At 41.9% G+C, this 22,790-nt stretch overlaps 1 protein-coding gene across 1 annotated transcript in view; it reads left to right on the forward strand.

The window, feature by feature from the left end:
• Positions 1-22,520, forward strand: part of il15ra (interleukin 15 receptor subunit alpha) — a 30,745-nt gene extending 8,225 nt beyond the window's left edge. Inside the window, exons 4-11 of the mRNA XM_072453824.1 lie at positions 8,035-8,127; positions 9,252-9,293; positions 11,887-12,072; positions 13,475-13,516; positions 17,737-17,823; positions 19,976-20,068; positions 21,792-21,861; positions 21,946-22,520. Coding sequence (XP_072309925.1) covers positions 8,035-8,127; positions 9,252-9,293; positions 11,887-12,072; positions 13,475-13,516; positions 17,737-17,823; positions 19,976-20,068; positions 21,792-21,861; positions 21,946-22,027 — 695 coding nt within the window. The 3' untranslated portion in view covers positions 22,028-22,520. The remainder of the gene's footprint in view (positions 1-8,034; positions 8,128-9,251; positions 9,294-11,886; positions 12,073-13,474; positions 13,517-17,736; positions 17,824-19,975; positions 20,069-21,791; positions 21,862-21,945) is intronic.
• Positions 22,521-22,790: the final 270 nt, after the last annotated feature.

Consider the following 22,790-nt stretch of genomic DNA (forward strand, 5'->3'; position numbering starts at 1 on the left):
CCTAACCCTAACCTTAACCCTGACCCTGACCCTAACCCTAACCTTAACCCTGACCCTAACCCTAACCTTGACCCTGACCCTAACCTTGACCCTGACCCTAACCTTAACCCTAACCCTAACCCTAACCTTAACCCTAACCCTAACCTTGACCCTAACCCTAACCCTAACCCTGACCCTAACCCTAACCCTAACCCTGACCCTGACCCTAACCTTAACCCTGACTCTGACCCTAACCCTAACCCTAACCTTAACCCTTAACCCTTAACCCTAACCTTAACCCTAACCCGGCGCGGTCAAATAGCGCAGCAGTTTTGGGAGCCGTGGCACAAAGTAAACATGGCAGTTTTGGCCGCGTGCCGCGGCTCTTTAGACACTCCCTTAAAGTAATCAAGGCTTAGTTCAAGGTTCTGCTGTTATATATGATTTATTGGTTTATAGGCCTTTATACTGGCCTGAAATAAATGATTAAACCATGTTCCTTTAAATTAACAGTTTGGAATAATCCATAATGAACCCATGAATTTAACTATGTTTGCAAAATATGTTTTTGTGAATCATAAAAATAATCCAGTAACAGTAGAAAATGTAATGAAGACATACTTTCCAAAAGAGAGACACACTTTGTAATCCAGTGTTTTTGATTTCTAAAGCATATGAACATATAAACTTGCATGATACCAAAGATTAGACATGGTGCTAAATGCATAATCCAGGCTTGTTAAACGTCTGCATCGCCATGTTTTGGTTTGTTTGGGCTTTTCGCATTTGGTTTCTGGATTTATTGTAGTGGTCCGACTTAATGGTGGTTCAAACACAGACACGAGAGCTGTTCAAAGAGAGTTTGCTTCTACTCTTACTGTGTACATAACAGGTTTGTACATGTTGTACTAATTACTAGTTTGTTTGGTGGGATAGTCCATGTGGTAAATACTTATCATAATTTTACATCAGTCAAGTGGCAGTTTGTTTGTTGAAAGTTATAGGAAATAGAAAGAAATCCCTCTATGTAATAAATACACTAAATTGCATCCAAAGTTAGATCCAGTCTGAGATGGTTCATATGGCACTAACATGTCCAAGATGTACATTGGTGCTAGGCCATGGAGAGACTTGTACACAAGCAGAGCTGCTTTAAAGGTCCCATAACATGCAAAATCGACTTTTCAGAGCTTTTAACCTTCTTACATTGCTATTTCACCCTGGAGAGACAAAGAGACCACGAGAATGGACTGTTGAGCAAGCTTTATTCGCGAGTTATTTGACGCTCAGACCCCGGCGGAAGACGTTGCAATCATGGGCACTCCATGATCTATTTGTATTAGATGTCTCCCCCCGGAGCCTGGAGCCTGGTGGTGGTAGATGTTAAGAGGAGGTAGAGGATGAGGGGAATGCAGAGGAGGAGCAGGGGAGGTGGTGGGTCGCAGTACGGTTTGAGCGGCCGAGCCATCAGCCTGAGGGCTTAAATGCGACCGCCTGGTGCTGATTGGGAGCGCAGAAACCTGGAAGAGTCCATGGTGAAGTGAGGGATCTGACTCTCACAGACGGACAGGCGGGCGCCCGCTTGAGTGCGATGATGGCGCTGGGGAGAGGGGTCCTTCCATGGAGGCCTTGACGTAGATGGATGAGTTAGGTCTTCCAGGCTGAATTTACACAGGCTTCATTTCACCCTGGAGAGACAAAGAGACCACGAGAATGGACTGTTGAGCAAGCTTTATTCGAGAGTTATTTGGCGCTCAGACCCCGGCGGAAGACGTTGCAATCATGGGCACTCCATGATCTATTTGTATTAGATGTCTCCCCCCAAAAACCCGGGGTCTGAGCAGCTGTGTGCCAAGGTTATTACTGATACTCAGAAAGAACGTAACAGCAGATACTTAATATAGAGTAGACTGGTCAGGCCACGAGGCCGCCATTGATCACATGGTGGCCCGAGAGGGGCGGATGCGTAGTGACGGGGAGAGTAGGGGGCGATGCCCTGAAAACCCGAAGCGTCTGAAATGGAGGCCTCTATTCACGGACATGTGGTGAAGGACCGGGGACAGGAATATGAAGCACCTGGGAGTAGATAAGAAATGACGTAGACACGGGGAGAGCAAGAGGATGCCGCTAAGGAACAGGTAATGAGGGATATGAACCACCACCAGTATTTGTAGCGAGACGAGACTTACTAGAGATGCGAGGGGCGTTGAGCCACCAAGATCGGAGGCAGGTAGGAACGAACATACGAGCAGAAGGGCCCGAGTTGTTAGAGGGCTGTGGAGGATATGCCCTGAGTGGCCGCGGATGTAGCAGCTCCTATTCTAAACCAGTGCCCGGTGTGAAGACGAGAGGGCAGATTGCATGGGATCGATGTTACCCTCGGATATTTCCGAAACCAGGGTGCTGCAGTCATGGGCTGGCCTCCTGGAGTCAGGAGCACCGGGGATGAGGTCCGCCCGTAGTTTGACCCAATTGCGAGTTTAGCCGAAGCTCTAAGAGGCAGAATGAGCCACGTGTGCGGCTATGAGATGCAGGGGTTTTGCCTTTAGGGATTTGAAAGTTACATGATAGACTTCTAATACCCCCCAAAAACAAAGGAGGCAGCAGACGACAGGAAGTGGGGGTGTTGGCAGACGGCGGAGCGTGGACAGGATAGCGCCGGCAGACGGCGGAGCGTGGACAGGATAGCGCCGGCAGACGGCAGAACGTAAACCTGGAAGCGCCGGCAGAACGTAAACCTGGAAACGCCGGCAGAACGTAAACCTGGAAACGCCGGCAGAACGTAAACCTGAAAGCGCCGGCAAAATGTGGACCTGGAAACGCCGGCAGGACAGCGGAACGTAGACCTGGAGCGCTGGCAGAACGGAAACCTGGAAAGAACGGCAGAATGTAGACCTGGAAGCGCCGGCGAACGGCAGAGCCTGCACGCAGTGCGCCGGGGCAGACGGCGGAGCGTGCACGCAGTTGCGCGCGCGCAGTGCGCCGGGGAAGACGGCGGAGCGTGCACGCAGTTGCGCGCGCGCGCAGTGCGCCGGGGAAAACGGCGGAGCGTGCACACAGTTGCGAGCGCGCAGTGCGCCGGAGCGGACGGCGGAGCGAGCGCGCAGTGCGCCGGAGCGGACGGCGGAGCGTGCACGCAGTGCGCCGGGGCAGACGGCGGAGCGTGCACGCAGTGCGCCGGGGCAGACGGCGGAGCGTGCACGCAGTGCGCCGGGGCAGACGGCGGAGCGTGCACGCAGTGCGCCGGGGCAGACGGCGGAGCGTGCACGCAGTGCGCCGGGGCAGACGGCGGAGCGTGCACGCAGTGCGCCGGGGCAGACGGCGGAGCGTGCACGCAGTGCGCCGGGGCAGACGGCGGAGCGTGCACGCAGTGCGCCGGGGCAGACGGCGGAGCGTGCACGCAGTGCGCCGGGGCAGACGGCGGAGCGTGCACGCAGTGCGCCGGGGCAGACGGGGGAGCGTGCAGGCAGTGCGCCGGAGCGGACGGCGGAGCGTGCACGCAGTGCGCCGGGGCAGACGGCGGAGCGTGCACGCAGTGCGCCGGGGCAGACGGCGGAGCGTGCACGCAGTGCGCCGGGGCAGACGGCGGAGCGTGCACGCAGTGCGCCGGGGCAGACGGCGGAGCGTGCAGGCAGTGCGCCGGGGCAGACGGCGGAGCGTGCAGGCAGTGCGCCGGGGCAGACGGGGGAGCGTGCAGGCAGTGCGCCGGGGCAGACGGGGGAGCGTGGAAAGGAGAGCGCCGGCAGAGCGTGTACAGGAGAGCGCCGGCAGAGCGTGGACAGGAGAGCGCCGGCAGGCGGCAAAGCGTGGACAGGAGAGCGCCGGCAGGCGGCAGAGCGTGGACAGGAGAGCGCCGGCAGGCGGCAGAGCGTGGACAGGAGAACGCCGGCAGGCGGCAGAGCGTGGACAGGAGAGCGCCGGCAGGCGGCAGAGCGTGGACAGGAGAACGCCGGCAGGCGGCAGAGCGTGGACGAGAGAATGAACTCTGAAGCAAGATGGCCTTGGAGGACCAGATTTGGCCCATGAAAACAACCAGAGGGGCCCGGAGCGGGCAGATTCCAGGGAGAGGGACAGTAAAGGAACAGTCTGTGGGGCTGGACAGACTGGTACGGTGCTGCAACTCCTGATACGCGCATGCGGGAGTAAGCCGGTTTGACAGGCAGTTTGAATTGAATGGCGTGGCTTTTTTGTGCGGCGCTTGCGCTGGTCGCTTAGCGATATAACAGTGAGTGTAGCATGACTAGAATTACCGTACTTTCGGGCTATAGAAGGGTGCTCCAGAATGGGAGCTGCCCTGAAATTTGGGAAGATTGTACATAGCTGGCCGCGCCGTCATGTGCCCACGATGTAACGTGGGATATTTTAAACGTGAATATATAGTACATGATGTGACGTAACGGTTGTCTTTTGGACCGGGGGATTGTGGTGTGCCTGCGGACTGGGCACATGGACCCATTTCTCGTGAATATGAGTGAGACGTGCTGCGCAGTTTATTTAATTTTATTGTTTATTTATATTATCTATTTATTAATGAAACCACAGAGTGTTTGGGAAAGCTGAGGAGCAGATACCTTTTCCAATGAATGAGATTGGACAGCGCTGAATAAGAGCCCTAAAAGGAATGAATGGCACGATATGTACAATGCATGGAGCTGCCTCGATCTGCTCCACAGGGAGCAGCGTGCGTGAGGTGAGAGGGCGGGGCAAGGATGTTAGGAATGAAAAACGAAAGGTAAGTTAGATTGTTGGAGACACCGTAGTTGAGAACCTTGAAATCTTGCTAAAGATTGTGATTCAAGCAATATTCGCGAGATGAAGACAATGTAAAAATACTTAATTTCGACTGGGGACATCGCTGGGAGTTCGGCCTAGGGGCCCTATATGGCCAGCGGCGGGCCTGGGACAGGCCCCCTGGAGTCGAGGACAGGGCGCTGACGCGTGTTGGAGCCTGACGTGGAGAGGAGCGTGTTCTGGAGCTGCTGAGCGATGAAGCTGGACCTGGTGTCAGCGTGATCCGGTGGAGAGACGCTGTGCGCGGGAGGAGCCACGTGAAGGAGACGTCCCGACGCTCGATGCGGAGGAGAGGCGCCGCGGCACAGCAGCGTGCGCGGAGCGGCTGATGATTTCCTGGTTCCTGCTGCGGGGCGCGCGGCTGGTGGATGGGAAGCGTTTCGAGCGCAAGTGAGGAGTTCTCGTAATGAGAGAATGCGGCGAGCCGCTCAGCTCTTCCACCGGGTCAGGTGGATGCGCTCTTACGAAGCCGGAGGACCGCGGGAGGAGCCGGAGCCCCCGTGAGAGGTACACGGAGGGTCATCTGATATGAACTCTGACATAATATCAGTCGCAGTACGGTTTGAGCGGCCGAGCCATCAGCCTGAGGGCTTAAATGTGACCGCCTGGTGCTGATTGGAGCAGGGAGGAGTCACTTGAGAGCGTTGATTGGGGATGAGGAGCAGGTGCGAGGGCCATGGTACGGACGCCCCCTGACCTTTCACCCTACTTCTTTGGCCAGGAAAAACTGCATAACCTCTTTGGGATAAGCGCAGAAACCTGGGAGAGTCCATGGTGAAGGAGGGATCTGACTCTCACAGACGGACAGGCGGGCGCCCGCTTGAGTGCGATGATGGCGCTGGGGAGAGGGGTCCTTCCATGGAGGCCTTGACGTAGATGGATGGAGTTAGGTCTTCCAGGCTGAATTTACGCAGGCTTCATTTGTGCTTCATATATGTACCCAGAGTGTTTTTTTTGACTGATTCCCGCAGTTTTTAGCTATATTACAGACTATCTCCTTTCCGCGAATCTCCAAACTGAGGGGCGGTGGGGCAAGACCGCGTCATAAGGGCAAGCACGCGTCATCATCTCCCCTCTCCACCCCCCTCCCGCCTGCCGCCTCCCGCCCCCTTCCCCCCGGCTCAAAGAAGCCCAAAAAAATCATTAATGATATCGCACTCTTTACTATTATCACAATGGTGAAGGTTTATGTGGCAGTTGATGTAGCAACCGGGAAAATAAACGTAGAGAAGTTCTATCCGATACCGAAAAACCAGGAAATAAGACCGCGATGGACATAAGACTTATATATATATATATAAATCTGTTCTGCGCTCGCTGTAGAATAAACACCAGATTTATTTAGGCTCAAAGTAGTGTTGATCTGAAGTTCTATCGTTTCTCACTCATTCGCGCGGAGCTGCGCAGCGCGGAGCAGACCGCTGTGGGGCTACATCACGGGTGGGCGGGGCAAACACGCGCTCTGAGACTACGTCACGGGTTGGGCGGGGGAGCCAGATCGCTCTTCGCAAGGGTGGGGGCGAATATCAAACCAAGCCGTTTGCATTTCTGGGTTGGTGAGGGGGTCCAAGGTCTGGGTGATATTTCTTAACTATTATGTTAAGGGTGTTGCACAACCCTTATTATTATCAATTATACACTTAGGATAGACTACGACACGTGAAAAAAGCATGTTATGGCACCTTTAAAGTCTATTCTCTGAGCCACAGGAGCCAGTGCAGAGACCTGAGAACAGGACTAATGTGATCATACTTCCTGGTTCTAGTCAGGACCCGAGCAGCAGCGTTCTGGATGTGCTGCAGCTGTTTTACAGCTCGTTTGGAGAGGCCAGTGAGCAGGCCGTTACAGTCTAAACTACTGGAGACAAACGCATGGATAAGTTTAGATTTTTTTTAGATGGTAAAAGCTACTGATGTGGTTGTTAAAGTTCAAGTCTGAGTCCATTATTACCCCCAGATTTCTAACTTGGTTTGTAGGTTTCAGACCAAGACTCTGGAGGTGACCGCTAACACTTTCTCTTTGTTTCTGTGGGACAAAGACGATCATTTTAGTCTTGTCTGAGTTCAGCTGGAGGAAGTTGTTTTGCATCCACACTAATCTGTTGGAGTTAGTGTCTGAGTGTCGTCTGCATAATTGTGATAGGACACATTTTGGCTGCGTATCAACTGACCTCACGGCAGCATGTAGAGGTTGAACAGAAGGGGTCCCAGGACGGACCCTTGGGGCACTATATACAGTGTGATGTTTGTTTTTCTGTTTGTGTCTGATTTTCAAGAGGACATATACATTATTTATTGTTGCAGTGTTCATGTATTACCCATTCTAGCATCTCACAATTGTTTTCTAAATACATACATTTGTTATAGCATTACATCTTCCTCCCTAAATGTATAATTGTATTGTTCATTGTGGTTTTTAATCTTATTCTGCCCAGGTTTGTCTCTTTTTGCTATGGATTGGTTCCGTTGTTTTGGCGATGTTCACCTAATTCCTCATACCAGGGCCTTTTTAATGTTATACTAGTATGTTTTTTTTTTGAATGAATTCAGTTTCTCCTGTATTGTGTAAGCTGGAGTCATGTTTCATTCTTGGCCCTTCACAGAGAGGTTCCTGGTAATGGCCCACACTCTGATTATGTGTGGGCCATCACTCACTCAAAATCCATCTCCCAGGAACCAGAATACTTTCAGCTCTATCCGTACACTGCAAAAACACATAAGTTAAAATTAAATTGTTTCAGGAAATGTGTCTTATGTTAAGTTTTGACGAGCTTGCATTTATTAGGAAATAATGGCATTTTATGTGCTATTTTCTTTCCATTGAAAAGTCGCTTTGAATACTAAGGAAAAAAAAGGCAATTGAGTGTATACTGAATAACTAGACAAAAATATACAGACTTTTGAAGGGAGTGATCTGAGGTTAGTGAAAACTAACTAAAATAAAATAAAAACTAATTAAACATATTGAATTCAGTGGCTGTTTATATTAGTAACTCATTACCTTGAATGCTTCATGTTTTACGTATTGAGTATTTTGTTATTCTGTCTGTGTAAGCCATAGTCTGAATGAAAAGCGTTTCTTAGTCCGCCAAAATTGAAATGGCTTTAAATGAGAAAACATATAGAACCCAAATGAAATTAAGAAAAATCCAAAAATAGCCACATTTCCAACCATTATTGTCCTTATTTGTTGGACTATTATATACTCTGAAAAAACCACTACCAGTATAATTATATTTATATTTTGTTGCATCTTCCACTTCAGTTGTGACCCCCACCGTGTATGTCATCTCTTCAGTGAGCCCAGAAACAGATCTAGAGACGACCTCAACCGTCCTCCCTCCGCTGCACACGTCAGGTAAAGTGTAATTGATGTTCAGTGTACTAACCTAACCAGTTCTATCCTGATGCTGAACCTTAGACCATGCAGTTTCTCATTCTAGGTTTGCTTCTGTTTTTCACGTTTTGTTGGGGAAATAGAACCGGGCTTACAGTAACAGTGGAGGGTCATTTTGTATTTTTTTTCTTTTAGCGCAGTAGCGCGTAGTTTAGAAATCTAGTGATAATCAGAGTAGAAGGCAGAAACTTTAGGGACTCTGCTCAGTAAATGTGTCCGTCAAGTTTTTGGCAATTCAATCACTTGTAGTATAGTGATGGTGATTGAAGTGTTTCTGTAGATTTTTAAAAATGATTTAGAATCAGAATCAGAAAGGGTTTATTGCCATTGCCATGAACAGAATTCACAAACAGGATTTGCAGATTGAGAATGACTCTTGGATGAGACCCAAAACATTTTGTTTGTCTAAAAAGAGAGTCCAGATTGTACAACAGATTTTCTTCTACAGTGGAACACTCCTGGACGAAGGAGGGATTACACTGAATAGTTAGAATCTGTGATGACCTTGTCAACATGTTACAGCTGCTAATCCAGTTCTGACAGGTCATCACAACTGATTATTTTGTTTAAAAAGAACAAACCTTCTGTGAATTCAATCAATAAGCAGTAAATACTAAACCATAATAATCAAGAGAATTAAAACTTTAACTTCTCTTAATTTTATGTGAGTTATTTTGTCGTCGTATCGATAATTGTTAATACAATTGTGATGTTTCTTCTTACAATAATTGTTCTCACAAAAGAAGTTGTGACATCTGTAGTCTCGAGACATCAAGTCTCACATCAAGCTAAATTATCTGCCAGTGGAATAAGAACTATGTTTATTTCCGATTGGCAGAGATACACAAAGGAAAATTTGTTAATGTTGTTTTTATTTTGTAGAAAAAGGTTGAGTTGTTTCATCTGGAGTCAGTTTGAGACGTTTCGACTCTCATCCAAGAGTCATTGTCAATTTTGCGAATTTAGACCGGGAACTCAGATATTTATTCTATTCTGTGGTAAGCCCCGCCCACCTACAATGGAACTCTCGTGGACGAATGAGGGATTACACCGATTTGTTTTTATTTTCTTTGTCTGTATTTCAGAGGCCTCATCACAAACCACGACACTACCACAGAGCAGCACAAGTGAGTTCATCTTTCAAGTGGATTGACACAATCAATTAGAGATGAAAGAAAATATAGATCATAATCATACATAAACGCACTATTCTATTGTATAAGGCTAATGGCATCAAACTTACACTTACAGTACTATCTGTGCATTATGTTTGATCATGTTTATAATAATAATAATAATATGTTGTAGGGCAAAAAAGCAAATTACACAAAAATACAAAGGTTAGGTTCATAAATACTTTGTTAACCACTGCTTTTAGTTTCTTTAATAACATTACGGAACATTACGGAACAGAACAGGAGCTGTGAAAGGATGATTAATGAAGTTACAGGACTGTGATTTTAAATTAAGTTTAAAAGTATGTTTGTACTATCACTCAGTTGTACAAGATTTATAGAGCCATAGTGTTAGCTTGACATAATCCTAAAATAGAAAACAGAACATGAAAACCCCTGTACGTCTGCAATGAGATGTTCTTAGGAACAAACAAGAGGAAGATAGTTTCTTGTTCCATCTTTGTTGAAGTTCAGCTGTGCTTACTTTAGCGACCATGTCATTCTTTTTATGTAACCTCAGTACCCTTAATAACAGTTACATGTACAGAGCCCACAGCAACAGCACTTGATCTAACATGTCTCCCTTCTTCAGGTAGGTCTTGTATTTTACCACAGTTCATTTATATGGTATGCTTTACTAGTAATTGCAAATATTATAGTACACACAGGCAGTAGCCAATACAGTCAAGCTGCAACACCTGATTCATTGTGTTATTTATTTATTCATTGTGTTATTTGTTCTTTTCTTCTGTATCTACCTCTGTATCTACCTGCGTTGCATCAATGAAATTTCCCCATGTGTGACAATAAAGGAATATCTTATCTTATCTTATCTTATTGATATCATTAAAAGAATCAACAATGAAATGAGTTGGACTGTTAAGCATTTAGTCGTTCAGATCATTACTTCTTACTTCACCAAATATGTTTTTATACTTAACTAATTACTTGATTAGAATTAGAAATGTGCCAAAAGAGAAAGGTGAAAGCATGAATGAGTCAGACAGAGATTCCATAATGAGTTGTAAAAAAATAAAAGCATACACATATACAATTTACAGCTTTTCTTGTCTTGTCAGTGCACTTAAAGTAAATATATAGTCGGTGCAAAGAGAGTGAATTGCTAATTCCACGCTGCATTTAGGCGACTAATCGATGCATAGTCTTTAGTTGACCAAGATTTTTTTTATGTTTATTACAGATGTAGAAATTTGTAATGAATCATTGTTATCTGGACAGACTGAAGTTTGCAGAGAGAAGAATTTATTGCAAATCAAAACAGTCAGTTTAATCCCTCATTGGTCCAGGAGTGTTCCAGTGTGAAAATAAAGAATCTTAAAGCAAGATTGTTATTCTTCTTATGAAATTTGTAGAAAACAGTTGATCGAGGTTAAATTTCCCTCAATTCTAGATTATGGTGATATTATATATATATGTATTCTACTGCGTCAGTGTTAAAACCTCTGAACTCCGTTTATCATTCAGCTCTGAAGTTCAGCTCTGAGGTTCAGCTCTGAAGTTCAGCTCTGAGGTTCAGCTCTGAAGTTCAGCTCTGAAGTTCAGCTCTGAGGTTCAGCTCTGAAGTTCAGCTCTGAAGTTCAGCTCTAAGGTTCAGCTCTGAAGTTCAGCTCTAAGGTTCAGCTCTGAAGTTCAGCTCTGAGGTTCAGCTCTAAGGTTCAGCTCTGAAGTTCAGCTCTAAGGTTCAGCTCTGAAGTTCAGCTCTGAAGTTCAGCTCTAAGGTTCAGCTCTGAAGTTCAGCTCTAAGGTTCAGCTCTGAAGTTCAGCTCTGAGGTTCAGCTCTAAGGTTCAGCTCTGAAGTTCAGCTCTAAGGTTCAGCTCTAAGGTTCAGCTCTGAAGTTCAGCTCTGAAGTTCAGCTCTAAGGTTCATTATAGGAGAAGGATACAGAACTCACCACTGTGAATTATACTCTAAAGTAGAATGGGATGATTGGATGTGAGAAGAGAACAGCACTGCCTTTAGTTTGTTTATGAGGCTCTAGTTGTCATTTTGCCTCAATATTTATCAAGTTTATTGCACGTCAGATCTGCCTGAGGTCTCAGGACATTTTTATCTTACAACCACATCATATCAACACAGAGACAGAGAAAAGGCTTTCAACAACTTTGCTCCTGTGGAACAAAACACAGAGACTTTTTTAATTAAATCATAAGCCTTTAATGATTTTAAAGCTTCGGTCAAGGATTACCCACAGTGCCATTGCACTTGTTTTATATCATTGTATCTCATATTGTATGTATAAATGTATTGGTTAATTTTATTGAATATTTTATTTGTGTTTTAGTATCCTGTGTTTATTTGTTCTTTATTTTGTGTAGTGTTTTAACAGGATACCCATGAAAAAGAGAACTTTTCTCATTGGGTTTTCCCTGTATAAATACGTTTGAAAAATAATTAAAAACATTTATATAAAGAATGTATTTTTTGTGGTTGTGATTAAAAACCTTCCATGCTCCATTAAGATCAGTCATATTTCTGTGTACCAGCCTGACTGCTATCACACTAATGGATCTTCATCTCTTTCAGACTCCAGCTGTTCTTGCAGCAGTATCCCTCCATTGACCCTAACTATGCCCCCTGAGCAGAACTGCTCCATAAACAATAATGCTTATCGTTACAAATGCATCGATGGATATGTGAGGATGGCAGGCACCTCCAATCTCATCCGATGTACGGCAGGAAAGTGGTCCAATTCCACTCTCATATGCATAGGTAACGTCTTCTTTTACCTTTATTATCACATATGGACTATTCTACCTGGACACAACAGGACATACACAAGATCTTGGCAGGAACAATAGCGGCGAGCTTAAAGTGCATATGACAGGTTCTCATATTTTTTCAGTTATCATCACTTAGTTTGGTGGGACAGTCCCTGTGGTAAACAGTTATCAAGGTTGAAAATGACAGGACATAGATCTGTCTGGCAGTTTAATTAATCATTAATAAAACAAATGTGATATCATGTATTTTTATTTGTCAAATTATAACTATTGGAAATTGGCCCTTATTTATAGTTTGGTTGCTAGGTAACAGTTGTCACCAGCATTGTCAAACTGGGGGAAAATAAGAAACAATGTTAGTAAAATCTTAAATAGAATCATGTTCACTATGTTTTAGTCAAATGTGTAATATAACATGTCACATGCACTTTAAGACAGACTTATAGAGAGATTACTAACCTAACCAGTTCTATCCTGATGCTGAACCTTAGACCATGCAGTTTCTCATTCTAGGTTTGCTTCTGTTTTTCACGTTTTGTTGGGGAAATAGAACCGGGCTTACAGTAACAGTGGAGGGTCATTTTGTATTTTTTTTCTTTTAGCGCAGTAGCACGTAGTTTAGAAATCTAGTGATAATCAGAGTAGAAGGCAGAAACTTTAGGGACTCTGCTCAGTAAATGTGTCCGTCAAGTTTTTGGCAATTCAATCACTTGTAGTATAGTGATGGTGATTGAAGTGTTTCTGTAGATTTTTAAAAATGATTTAGAATCAGAATCAGAAAGGGTTTATTGCCATTGCCATGAACAGAATTCACAAACAGGATTTGCAGATTGAGAATGACTCTTGGATGAGACCCAAAACATTTTGTTTGTCTAAAAAGAGAGTCCAGATTGTACAACAGATTTTCTTCTACAGTGGAACACTCCTGGACGAAGGAGGGATTACACTGAATAGTTAGAATCTGTGATGACCTTGTCAACATGTTACAGCTGCTAATCCAGTTCTGACAGGTCATCACAACTGATTATTTTGTTTAAAAAGAACAAACCTTCTGTGAATTCAATCAATAAGCATGATTTTTCAGTAAATACTAAACCATAATAATCAAGAGAATTAAAACAAAAAATCCCAGAGAGTAAACATAAATGTAAATTGTTTTAACTTCTCTTCATTTTATGTGAGTTATTTTGTCATTGTATCGATAATTGTTAATACAATTGTGATGTTTCTTCTTACAATAATTGTATTGTAGTCTCGAGACTATTTTCTCACATCAAGCTAAATTATCTGCCAGTGGAATAAGAACTATGTTTATTTCCGTACTCGATTGGCAGAGATACACATAGGAAAACTTGTTCATATTGTTCATCTTTTCTTTGTCTGTGTTTCAGAGGCCTCATCACAAACCACGACTCTACCACAGAGCAGCACAAGTGAGTTCATCTTTCAAGTGGATTGACACAATCAATTAGAGATGAAAGAAAATATAGATCATAATCATACATAAACGCACTATTCTATTGTATAAGGCTAATGGCATCAAACTTACACTTACAGTACTATCTGTGCATTATGTTTGATCATGTTTATAATAATAATGATAAATATAGCCGCAAGCGGCAATGATCGGCCCTCGCCACGCCGCCGCCACGCCACAAGAGGAGGGGGCGCTATCGCGCCCCAATTGTCCTTTTATTACGGCTACTGCTGAATCTGTGACGCTGTCACATCTTCTCCCCTTTGTTTTACCATCAAAAAGCAATTTTATTTTGAATTCTTGGCAAAATGTGCGGCTTTGCCGCACAGACACCGTGACTCTGAATAAAAATGTGGATAACTTTTGATGGTCCACCCCTGAAGATGAGTCTCACCAAATTTCAGGTTAATAGGGCTGACGCCCTAAGAGGAGTTTGTGAAAGTCTAAAGTGTAAACATGTTCTGACGATTTCCCCATTGGAATAACATGAAAGGTTTCGGTCATCGTTACGGCAAAGCCATAACAATTATGACATGGGTCTCATTGACTTTTTTGATGGGGATGCCAAAATTGAGTTGTGTGTCAAATTTCATATAATTTCGCAAAACTAAATATTTAACCTCCATATAAAATCTGTAGGGGGCGCTGTGGCTCCAAATTAATTTATTTCACTTCAAATAGGTTTAGGGCAAAGAGTTTAACAACTGATTCTAATTTGACGCAATTCGGACTTTATCTGCGCAAACGGCAGAAATGTTAAATTTGGGAGATTTCTGAAATTCTTGCTACAGTTTGCGGCTTCGCCGCACAGAGACCGTGACAGGTATCAATGTAATTTGGATAACTTTTGATGTCCCACTCCTCAGTAGCATTTTCACCAAATTTCAGCTTTTTAGGGCCAACGCCCTGGGAGGAGTTCGTAAAAGTACGACGTTTGGAAAAACTCCGAAGTCATGTTTAGCCATTTTTGAAGCAATATGGCCGACATTTGGTTGGGCGGACGGCATTGCCGTAATAATATTTTTTACTTCTCTTGTCACCATCTACCTCTGCGCCAAATTTCATGATTCTACGATCAGATTTTTTTTGGGTCATTTCCCATCTCTCAATGCATTTTTGGTACATTTGGGGGCGCTGACGCGCCAATTTTTTTTATTTTAGAAAAGGGAAATAGCCAGAATGTAGAGAGGCACGATTTTTAGAGGTGTGCAAATTTTTGTGACTTTTCGTCAATGTTCACTGGGTAAAAAATGGGGGGGTTGGTCCCAGAAGAAGAAGAAGAAGAAGAAGAAGAAGAAGAAGAAGAAGAAGAAGAAGAAGAAGAAGAAGAAGAAGAAGAAGAAGAAGAAGAAGAAGAAGAAGAAGAAGAAGAAGAAGAAGAAGAAGAAGAAGAAGAAGAAGAAGAAGAAGAAGAAGAAGAAGAAGAAGAAGAAGAAGAAGAAAGAATATTCAATGCGAAAACAATGTTTCCCATTTTTCAAATATTATAAACTATACATTTTCGCTACCTCATGGTGTGGGTCCCTGGTCACTGACGGGTACTTTCGTTAATTTTGAGTGGGCTCCGCCCACTTTGTGTTTTTGGCCCTCTATGCAGTAATAATGTTCAATTTTTGCATTACATGCTTATATGCACGGAACATGCAAGAGATGGGGAACGTATTCGTGAGCTACTTAGGGCAAATGAGTGCTTTATATGGAAAGTGTATGTAAAGTGCTCGTTTAGTGCGCACTTTTGCACGGGCTTCGCCCGTTTACAACGGTAATGTTCCATTTTCCTACTATTAATTAGTATGCACGGGGCGTGCGTGAGTGAAGGAGTGCGTTAGTGAGTGTTTGGAAGTGGGCGAGCGCTTCGCGCTCGATTTCGAGATCTAAGTGATCATGCACCGATTTTACACTACTGTAGATTTGGACGAAAAACAAAAGACACTCTGGAAATGACCCTTTGTTTAAGAAAAAAAAAAAAAAAAACAGCGTTGAAACTTATGTATGATAATGACAATGGTGAAACTTCTCCACCCATACTCTGGGATACCTCAAAAGGGAAGGATCGATTCGATTGTGCCTCATATAGACCTATCTCAATCCTGAACGTGGACTATCGTATATACACCTCAATTATGTCCAAATGAATGGAACAAATGCTCCCAAATTTAACCCTAATGATCAGACAGGATTTATTGACACACAACAAACCCAGATCAACATAATACAATCTTTACAGGAAGCATTTGTTTCTGTTAATTATTTAAAGCGCTGAACACATTTTTGATAGGCAACTAATAATATTTAAAACAAAATTGGTTCTCTTTACGATAGTCCAAGAAGTCACTTGACAGAAAGAGGGGTGAAGCAGGGCTGTGCTTGGTCCCTCTCTTGATTACTTTGTATTTTGAACTATTGGTCTATTACTATTATCTACTATTGGTGTGACGGAACATAAAATAGACAATGTTCTTTTTTTTTTACAAAACTAGAAACATATGAAATATTGAAATTTTGGTCCAATGCCTGGATATACATTGAATATACTAAAATAATTTCTTACTGGTGACCACTTTTAATGTTTGAAAATACCTAGTCATGACTGAATATCTTAAATATTTGGATGTAGTTCTCCATAGAGAATTATGTCGAAAAATAGAAGCTGAGTAGAACATTCATTTCATTTACCTTGTTTGAACAAATACAATATCTCAAATCATTTCCGTCATATTCATGTGCAATTACTGTGAAATTCATGTGCAATTCATGTGCAATTACTGTCGTGACACATATTCATGTGCAACTACTGTCGCGATCACATGCAATGGTATTTATTTATTTTTATCTTTATTATTTTTCCCCTCCATCCCTTGTTGGGTAATGGGAGGTTTTGTCTATGGGAGTTTTTGTTTATAGATCTTCTACTGAGAGTGTTTTTCAAACTTCCTATAAGTGATCTGTTCTTTTCTTCTGTATCTTCCTCTGTATCTACCTGCGTTGCAACACTGAAATTTCCCCATGTGGGACAATAAAGGATTAACTTATCTTATCTTAAATCAGAGCATTGCTGGCTGTACTTGTGTGACCCAGAATATGAAGCTCAATGGAAATGAATATGTGTAATATGATGCCGAAGGTTCCTGTACAGGCATTACTGGTAGATGAAAAACGATTGGGTCAAATGGAGGAAATTAAATCTCTGGGTAAAATCTAAACTTGGAAAGAGCTAATCAAAACATATAAATTAAACTAAACAAAGATGTGAAAACCATAATTTGGTTTGCTTATGACCAGGTTTTGTATCAAACCACACCGATCTCGGATTAAAGATCTGGATAACTACTGCAGGTATAAAGGTTTTTTACTAGATTGTTTTAAAAAAATCAAATCAGATGAAAACCTTTGATATGCTGAAGGAAATTCTTGGCTTGGAGAAACAGGACTTTTATAGATATTTACATATAAAGAGTAATAACCAAGAAATTAAACAATGCAATGACCATTTTAAACCTGTGACTGAAATGATTACGAATATCAATTAGAACTTTCATGGGGAATAATAACTAAATGATAACAATGCATTAATATTCTGGACAACCATTCTACTAAATATATTAAAAATAAATGGGAAAGAGAGGGTAATTTGTTTTGACAGACGAAGAATGGGAAAATATATGTCACCTCGATGTTTGCAGGGAGTTCTGTTGGGCAAATGTAACAAGTTTTTTCATAACACCATGTCAAAGTGCTGACTATTCACAGGGAAATACAAAATATTGGAAAATTCCAGAAGTTTTTCAGAAATATTGGATTGAGAACAATAAAGCGCTGCAGACTGTTGTTGACTTGATTTCAGAACTGTGTATTTGGGCCTTAAAACTTCTGCCGTGGACACAATCAGGGGAGATCTTTGGAACATACTCTTTTCAGCAGGAAACAAGGCCATTGCAAAAAAACACCAACAATAAAGAACTGGACCCAAACTAAAATTTTAAAAATAACATTTGGACTTTTTTAAAGACTTTGGACTAAATTTTTCTGTTTGCTTTCTTAAAATTTAGAGAAATTGAAATAAAGATTTATCGACCATGACCCAAAATATAGGGGGAATTACCTGATATTCCATTGATGTATCTATATATCATTCATAACCTAATTAAAAAATAATGTGTTTTGTTTTATTCACAGACACTCCCGGCACAACTCCAGCTTCCTCTTCAGTTCCTCTGAGTTCTCGTTCAACTTCCACTCTCTCTTCTTCCATGACCACACACAGTAAATGTCACTCAACAATATATCAATGTTTATGACATTATGTCACTTGACGTGGTTTTACAAGTGTTGCATGTTGTCTTGTCATGTTTGTGCTGTAGCGGTTAGGTTTAACAGGATCAATGCTGTAGGTACACTTAACGGCTGTTCTTCCACATGTTCTTCCCTTAAACATGAGAAGAGGAGTTACTTCTCTCAAATCGGAGGAATACATTGTGTTCTTTGATCATGAAGTTTAGGCTTCAAATGTCACAGAATTTGTGAGAAAAATAGAAAATGCAGCTCTTATACTAAGTGTGTGTTATTTTTTTCCACTGCCTATTGGTCTTTTAATCAACAACAACATGCACTTTTCTCTTATTACTCCTCCGTTATTTTTTTCTTTTTATATTCACACAAATTTGATTATGTAAAAAGTATACATAGTTAGGAAAAGGGAAGGTTATCACAGTTATGTGATGAATGATCCTCTCTGTGACAACGATTCTTGTTACTTACTGTACTTCAGTTTCCCGGCACTGCAACTTAATCAGTTTTTACTCATTGTTCAAATATGATACCAATTCCCTCCTCCCATCCTCCCATGTCTTTATCAAAATAAAAACATTCTAAGTTACAGGCTGGATGTGCAACAGCTAAAACTGACTCATCAGGTTTAAACAGAGGAATACATCAAGGATGAGTCAGTTTTATGTTGCTCATGCAGCCTGTAACTTAGAATGTCTTTATTTTGATATGATTTGATATGATCTTGATATATTTGATAGGGATAGGTTTTATTCAGTGGTGTTGACAATTCTTCTAATTCATTAAATTCCTTAATTAATTTCTTATCAATCCCTATACAGCCTATAAAATATTATGTGTCTTATGTATCTAGTTTTATAAGCCTGTATTTAATACATTTTGAGTGACAGAACTACTTATCTTTTAAACTACAATGTAAACCATTTTAAATGATCCACCCTCGATGTGTGAAGGAAAGGTTCCGTAGGTCTTTCCTTCCTGCTGCTGTCAGACTTTATAACAAACACTGTTAGTACTGAACACTCGCAATACTGACCTAACCTAATACTGATGTGCAATTCTGTCATATGTGCAATTGCTGTTGGAATTCATGTGCAATTACTGTGAAATTCATGTGCAATCTATGTGCTGTCGTGACACATATTCATGTGCAATTACTGTCGGGATCACATGCAATGGTATTTATTTATTTATTTGTCTATGGGAGTTTTTATTTATTTATAGGAGATCTTCTACTGAAAGTGTTTTTCATACTTCCTATAAGTGATCTGTTCTTCTGTATCTACCTTTGTATCTTCCTGCGTTGCACCAATGAAATTTCCCCATGTGGGACAATAAAGGAATATCTTATCTTATCTTATCTTATCTTATGATATAAAACAGAATTTGATGCCCAAGTCCAGTCCAAACTAATTTCTCAAATTGCTTATTACACTGTGATACACAAACAGACATGTGCAGGGATCAAACAATTCCGCATAATGCTTCACAGGCTTCATAGGCTTCACCAGAGCTGAAACATTTTTTTCATTTGCTTGTAGTGAGGAGGACGTAAAGAGAGCAGCACAGGAAGTTGGCCCAAAGTGGCAGCGATAAGCAGAATCGTTCAGGGAGGAGACAAACGATTCTGATGGATTGCTAAAAATGGAACTCGTTCGATACTTATCCCTAGTTTGAATAGAATTAGATTTAGCAACCAACGGGCCTATTTACAGTTCTCTGACCCATTAGCAGGGGGTGCAACTGACCCCTCAGCACCCCAAGTTCCCGCTGTTATGGGCATAAGAGTTTGGCATTGGCAACCAACGCATTCAGTCCCACTAGCCACTTTGCCAAGTTAAATTGAATGCATAGTCTCCAAAAATGTTTACCAAAAATTTTATGAATGGAATCGTATGCACAGATGTATATAGCCCCACATCACTACGGTCAGTTTATAATACTTCCCATTATTTCTCTGGCAATGTTGGCTTGAGAGCGTTAATATAATACATCCATGCTTTAGAGCTAAAAACAAAAATGTAAACATAAAGTTCTCACGTCATGTAAACATGTTTGAATTGTGAATTTATCATAACAATTGGTTGACATTGTGTGAGTGCTGAATGTCTTTATGCTCCTCGTACAGGGCCCAGACGGCAGGACAGCACCACATCTCCCAGCAGCCTCTCCCTCAACAGCACTTCCTCCTCTCTTCTGACAGAGTCTGTGGCCACTAGTGGTGAGGTTAACTATGAAAACAAGTCTAACAGTCTAAGTCTGTGTAATGTCACCAGTTCTCCAGGAGTCTTCCATCAAAAGGGTTTCATAAGTCGTCATCTGGATAATAGGGCTGCAATCTTTGGGTTGTTTAGTCAATGAATCTGTTGTGTTTATTAGTCGACTAAAAATGTTATTTAGATTAAAAGGATTTATGTAGTGAATATAACAGTAAAAATATCGCTTGGCCTTTCTTGATTGTTCCACGATCAGAGGAGAGGACGGGAAACTCCAAATAGAAGTATATAGGAAACCTACACACACGGACCAGTATCTGCTCTTTGGTTCCAACCACCCACTACAGCACAAGCTGGGTGTGATCAGAACCTTACAACACAGAGCTCAAGGTGTGCCCACCAGCTCAGAGGGCAAGAAGAAAGAGGAAAAACATGTCTGAAATGCCCTCTCAGCCTGTGGTTACCCCGCTTGGGCTCTCAACAGAGTGAAGAGAACCAAGAAGCAGGACAAAAGGGAAACTGAACAGAGAAGGAAGGGTGTTTCTATCCCTTATGTGTCTGGCCTGTCGGAAAAACTGCAGAGAATTTTTAGACAACACGAAGTCCCTGTTTATTTTAAACCAGGAAACACTTTAAGACAAAAACTGGTTCACCCAAAGGACAAGTTGCCGACTCAAAAACAGAGCAATGTAGTTTATTCGATCCAATGCAGTGAAGAAAGCTGTAAAGAACGGTACATAGGTGAGACGAAACAGCCTCTACACAAGAGGCTTTATCAGCACAGAAGAAATACAAGTTCAGGACCACAGAGTGCCGTGCATCTCCATCTTGAAGCCTCTAATCACTCGTTTGAAGACGGTGAGGTGAAGGTTTTAAGCAGGGAGAAAAGATGGTTTGAAAGAGGAGTCAAGGAAGCTATTTTTGTTAAAAAAGAAAGACCTTCTTTAAACAGAAATGGAGGGCTAAGATTCAATCTCCCTGGTATCTATAATGGTATACTGAACCCTTGGAAAGGTAGAGGACCAGGACCAGGACATTTGGATGCTAATCAGGTACTCAGGGTGGTTGAGCCAGGGTCTCACAAAGACAAAGAGGATTCTAATAGCCCATTAAGATTCTGAATAGGCTAGCTCGGTAGATACAAGGGGGGAGTTTCTGTTGAAACAAACAACTCTTTCTACTTCAGGAAGGTTCCTCCCAATGGGTGGGTCTTACCACAGAACAGTATTAATATCGGAGTTCTCGATCTAAATTATTTTATTGACAATGACTCTTGGATGAGAGTCGAAACGTCTATTTTTTAAAACTGAGTCCAGATGACTACAACTGAAGCTTTTTCTACTATTGAACACGCCTGGACGAATGAGGGATTACACCGACAACAGTAAAAATAGTATTAAATAGAGTGAGTTAACGCAAGAGTTTGAGAGAATCATGAGTTTGATTTAACTTATAAATATTCTATATTAGTAGTACTTTTTTATATATATGCCGGTAGTTGTTTTGCATGAACTCCTGTGCAGTTGTACTCTTTTGAGTGCAGTTTGGGTTAGATACATGGAGATACTTCATAGATTTGGATACATTTTTAAGAGGAAGAACGTAATGAACTTTGGTCTTAAACCCTCAAATATTTTAGCTGATTATCACAATTCACATTTCTTATCATAATTCAAACAGATTGTCCATTTATTCTGAAAATACTTTCTTTTCCTTTTGTCTTGTCAGTGATTGTGCCAGTCGTACTTCTACTCATTGTCCTGGCTGCAGGTGGAGCAGGTTGTTGGTTATACAAACGGTACGCAAAAACTCAAATTTCCTTGACCTTTGAAGATTATGATGGGCAAATATGTTTTTAATGTATCTTCATTGCTATTTACAGGAAAACAAGAAACAGAACTAAAAAAAAACACAAAGATGAGGAAGAACGTGTTCCCATGCGTCAAACAAATGGGGGCACGTAATACACAACACAGAGTATACAATATAGGACTAAAGAGTGTTTTATGCATTATACATTTTTGCACAGTTTAATACATACAATAAATAAATTGAGCCATGAAATAATTATGATGAATATAGACTATATGACTCATTTGTCTGCACTATAGATTTTTTTTTGTAAGTAAATGATTACGACTACATTACTTTGCCTTGAATGTTCCACTGATTGGCTTTAAACGTTGCTATCTTGCAGTTATTTCATTACGGGTGTTTTTATATCTGACCGGTTACTTGGCCTGATGGTGTCACCTGCTCGATAGAGAAGTTTAATGCCACACTGTGGAGCATTCAGCAGGCGGCAGACCTCCACCAGAAAGGTTACGTTGTGCACCTTTTAAGAAGTTTTGAAGTCTGTTGTTATAATTACTCTGAGGACAACAACTGAGGAGATTATTTTTTTAAATCATGGCAAATTTTACAGCACAATGGTCAGTCTGTTGTGGTTCTTGAAGAGAAGAGTTCAAGATTCACTCCAGTTTTTTTTAAAGAATGTTGTGTAATAAAACTGTTGCGCAATTTCCTTCTCAGTGTTCATTCCTTCTGTTCATTTAATGAGTTCTGAACTGTAAATCACCTTTTCATTACTAGAAATGTTTTCCCACCACTGCAATCACACTGGAGCACCTGGGAAAAACATGCTACTTAAGCTTCAAATCCTTCAAGGTTTCATTTTTTATTTTTACTCTATTTTACTCATCTTCTAGGCTTTGTAGTATTAGCTGG

The sequence above is a fragment of the Eucyclogobius newberryi genome, unplaced genomic scaffold (assembly GCF_026437365.1).
Source record: "Eucyclogobius newberryi isolate DKJ021-1_F unplaced genomic scaffold, fEucNew1.0.hap1 SCAF_2, whole genome shotgun sequence".
NCBI classification, from domain to species: domain Eukaryota; kingdom Metazoa; phylum Chordata; class Actinopteri; order Gobiiformes; family Gobiidae; genus Eucyclogobius; species Eucyclogobius newberryi.